We start from the raw sequence: 4,384 nt of genomic DNA on the forward strand, positions 1-4,384 counted from the left end.
TTCATTTTATTTTGGTCACTAACCCTGGATAATATGTTGATTAGTTACATTACTTACATTGATTTACTTTTTAAAATATTAAAATGAATCAAAATGAATTACATTGAGGTGCTTTGTATTTAGATTTGTCATGACTTCATATGAATTGTGATGTATCAGCAAAGTAGAAGAATGAAGTGTTGTTTGGAAAATGAGCACAGGCCATGTCATATTGCAGTAATTTTAAGTCTTGGTATTTCTTTTTCTTTCTTCACAGCTTCCACAGCCTCAACAGGCACTGCTTTCTCAGGTAATGTTCAAAAACTCATAAATCTGCCATATATTTATACATATTGTCATTTCAAAGATGCTAATCCAGTCGTTAAATTACTGATTTAATCAAAGATCTAATACATACGTGTTTTTTTCTCAGTGCATGTCCATTTACACATACGTATTATGTTGCATACATCGAGTTAGAGGGAGACTATCTGTGTTAGCCCGCTTTTCTTCATTCTCTGTTTATGATTATTTGTTCTCACATTAAAAACCATAGTGCTGTAAAATACTACTAGAACAGCATTCCAAGGCCAAACAAAGTTTAAAATACTTCTTTCTTCTCACTTTTCTATCTGAGCAGCCATAAAGCAACCCTGCTGTGTAGGTTTTCCTTCACCTTATTTGTATATCTCTCCAGTTCTTTGCAAATACTGATATTTTTCTCAAAGTAGAAGAAGCACACTCAGTCTCATCTGTTTACATCCTAGCTTCTGAAGCTGAAACTTAGGCCCGATGTTTCCATAGCTGACCAGTATTTTTGCCCTTTTGATTTCTGATGGTTATTTTCCAGTTTTCTTTAGGGCCTTGTTTATTTTATCTTCAGGAGAAAAAGCCCAGTTTTGATTTGCTATCAGAAAGTCTCCGTTTGTATTCTCACTGACCTTGAGGTTCCATGGTATTTATCAATTACTTTTTAACATGCAGCCTTTTTTCTTTCCTTGACTCTCAGCCCCCCGTCGCCTTGCCCACCAGCCTAAGCCTGTCCAACCCGCAGCAGACAGCCCAGATTACCGTGTCCTACCCAACGCCACGTTCAAGCCACCAACAGCAGACGCAGCCACAGAAGCAACGAGTCTTTACTGGTGTCGTCAACAAGCTGCATGACACATTTGGCTTTGTAGATGAAGATGTCTTCTTTCAGCTAAGGTGAAAGAGAGTATGGTCCTTGGGATCTTTGTTTCTTGTGCAAACAAGTGTGTTGGTTAGGCCATCATTCGGCTCCCATAACAAACAGTTCCAGAGGATACATGTGACCTGTTCAGAGATGCTTGAATGCTTTTTTTTTTTGTGTGTATTTTTTTTAGTGCTGTGAAGGGGAAGACTCCTCAGGTGGGTGACAGGGTCCTAGTGGAAGCAGTGTACAATCCGAACATGCCCTTCAAGTGGAACGCCCAGCGCATCCAGACCTTACCTCAGCTAGCAAACCAGTCGGTGAGAACACTCATAGGTTGCTTTGTTGCCCAGGAGTGGATAACACTGTTGGGCACATTAACACAAACTGGGGGTTTTTGCTTCAACTTGTATTCCCTTCATAACTTATGGTATCACTATAGTCACAGTCAGTGCAGTCTATCTTCATTCATTGTTTTAAATCTGATTCATAAATGTGAAGACACATACTTTGTTTGGCTTTTTGATCATAAATTCATACTTGCTATTTAATGATATTCACATGATTTTTTTCCACAGTCCCACTAATAATGGGGACAAATGTGATGATTCCAAAAGTAATAGTCCTAGAATAGTCAAAGATAGGAAACATTTTCTCTTTTTCTCTCTTGCTCTGAACTTTTTATTTGTTTGCATCAGTTAACATCATTAAATCAGCCATTATTATTCTTATTTATCTGAATAAACATTAAACACTTGCTGACATGCCTCTGTGACAAAGGCTATGTGGTGAAAATGATGACGTATCTGTTTTCATTTTTTGATTTTTTTTAAAAGTGAGATCCACAGGTTGATTTTAAATTCTGGACAGTTCACCTGGCTTAGTCTGAGGAGAGTCCAAATGTGTTCAAGTGTTATGTTATTTTTTTTCTTTCAGATTTGATCTTTCCCCTGTACCTCTCTGTCGTTTATTGACTGTTGTGTTCTTAATCCCTCCTAGCATCAGCAGCAGCCTCAGCCTTTACCTCAAGCTTCCCCACAGCTCGGCAGCCTTTACAATGAGCCAGGAATGCAGCTGCGCTACTCAGACATGCACTCTGCGGACAACAGACAAAATGTAACCCCCTAGCCCTAAACACACACTTGTTTTGGTCCTTCTCTCTACTCAGTTTCACACTTTTTGCTTTCTTTGCTGGCTGTTTTGCTAAACCTATTAATGGTGAACACCTATGTTTAACTGCAGTTTTTGCCTAATCTTTTAGTTTGCTGTTGTTGCCAAGAACCACATTTTATAGCGGTTTAACAATACCTGTCTTTACTTTAAAGAGCGTTAATTTGTCTTACAGAGATACTATTTTTCTACTATTGTCTCATACATTTTTGAATGTTCTTTTTGTGGTAGATTACAGCCTTGTTTTTACCACGGTTTATATATGTTTGTTTGGAAAACAAACTAATGTTGCTTGAGGTGTTACTTTTGTTTCAGAGGTGTTTTCAGACTTTGGGCTCCTTAATATTTAAATCGGCAAATCTCTCTACAGGAAACATTGCAGATGACAGGGTCTTCAAGAAAAGCTGCTATAAATAATACCCTTTAACATATTTTAAGTAATGATCATGAAAATACCTTAAAGATGTTGCGTGTGATCTTTGGTATAAAAATTTGTATCACTCAAACCAGTCCGTCACCAACTGAGATATATATGTTTATAATGACATTTATAGTTGAGTTAATATTTCTGAACGTGGGGGCAGTGTGAGCCGGTGGCCAGATTGAATCTCAGCACCATAATTTCCATTGAAAGTGCTGAGCATGATGGTGAACTTAATGACTAAATACATAAAATATCCTGAGAATATGCCGCTCAGTCATAAATGTTGTTACAGCATCAAGTGATTCATTAGGTATAACTGGTCATACTTTCTTATGGTCTTAATTACCATAATACACCAGACATGAAACTACCCACCCTCCTCTCACTCAAAAAAAATAACTTTAAAGGTCCCGTGTGTAGAAATTAGTGGCATCTAGCGGCGTGGTTGCAGACTACAACCAACTGGTTACCCCTCGCCTCACCCTACCCTTCCAAGCTTGAAGAAACTATAAAAAACACAGTAGGCCCGATCTACAGCCAGTGTTTGGTTTGTCCCTCCATCCCTATGAAGATGTAAATGGCTCATTCAAATGCAACAAAAACACTTATTTTATTATTTTCAAGTCAATATACACAAATTAAAACATACCTACGGATATGATACTCCATTTCTGCCACAATCAGCTCATAGATCCCCCTAAATCTTACATGCTGGACCTCTAACAGTTACCTTAAAACAACATGGAAAAGAACATGAAATACTGCTAATGTGATCCAGTATTGACCCCCAACTCAAGCACAGGAGATGGCTAAACATTCTTGTTAATATTAACTTCACACTCAGTCATACATCAGCAGTGTGACTACTATGCAAGGAAGATCAGATAATCTCATATGAGACAATGTATACGTTTTATAAGAAAATTCTTAAACACAATACTACATATATATAATACAGTTTACTGATATCTTGGAGAATGTACCTTTAATCATCATCCTCTGTTGGTAAATGGTGCCTTTTTATTTTCTTCAAGTTTGATAAACTTTTATAAAAGTTTGTTTTTTCTTCAAACAGGTCAAAACTTGGATTATTAGTATTGTTAGATTCAACTTGCTGTGTCCTGTAGCAAAACTAAACTGAACCAGAGCAGCCCTCTGGGTTGAGATTCTGTTTCACACCAGGTATTCTTTCATTAGGACACCTGATAAGATTTCTACAATTCTTTCATTCAAGCAGACATTCAGACCCTTTCCAAGATTCTTTCTTTCAAGCAGCCACTGACCCAAGTTTTTGTACAGTTCATCTTGTTACTTGTTGAGCAGTCATTGACATAGCTGAAGATTGTTTGTGTCTTCAAACATTTGCTCACTCTCTTTTTCCCTTTTTCTTCCTTTTCCTTTTTCTGCTTCTCTCTAGAACCAGCCTCAACCTCCTAACATGATGAAGGCAGCCCCCAACATACTGCAGTCGTTACCTCCCCCAAACACATTCAGTGTTCCGAACCAGGCTCCCCCTCCTTCCCTCCTGCAGGCCCAGCTGTCCGCTGCCTCTCTGGCTCCTCTCCTCCAAAACCCTCCTCAGCCTCTGCTGCCACAGCCTCCACCCAAAGGTGAAATGCTTGACAGTGAAATAAAATGAA

At 38.3% G+C, this 4,384-nt stretch overlaps 1 protein-coding gene across 4 annotated transcripts in view; it reads left to right on the forward strand.

Annotated features, from left to right (window-relative positions):
• Positions 1–4,384, forward strand: part of ccar1 (cell division cycle and apoptosis regulator 1) — a 17,450-nt gene that overhangs the window by 3,196 nt on the left and 9,870 nt on the right. For 2 of the 4 annotated variants that reach the window (XM_035663231.1, XM_035663229.1), the window contains exons 2-6: positions 257–289; positions 989–1,185; positions 1,344–1,470; positions 2,150–2,266; positions 4,162–4,354. In XM_035663231.1, the coding sequence (XP_035519124.1) occupies positions 257–289; positions 989–1,185; positions 1,344–1,470; positions 2,150–2,266; positions 4,162–4,354 (667 nt within the window). The remainder of the gene's footprint in view (positions 1–256; positions 290–988; positions 1,186–1,343; positions 1,471–2,149; positions 2,267–4,161; positions 4,355–4,384) is intronic. The other 2 variants (XM_035663232.1, XM_035663230.1) reach the window with 1 other exon arrangement.

Source organism: Morone saxatilis, unplaced genomic scaffold (genome assembly GCF_004916995.1).
Source record: "Morone saxatilis isolate NCDOM2014 unplaced genomic scaffold, NCSU_SB_2.0 Contig19, whole genome shotgun sequence".
NCBI classification, from domain to species: domain Eukaryota; kingdom Metazoa; phylum Chordata; class Actinopteri; family Moronidae; genus Morone; species Morone saxatilis.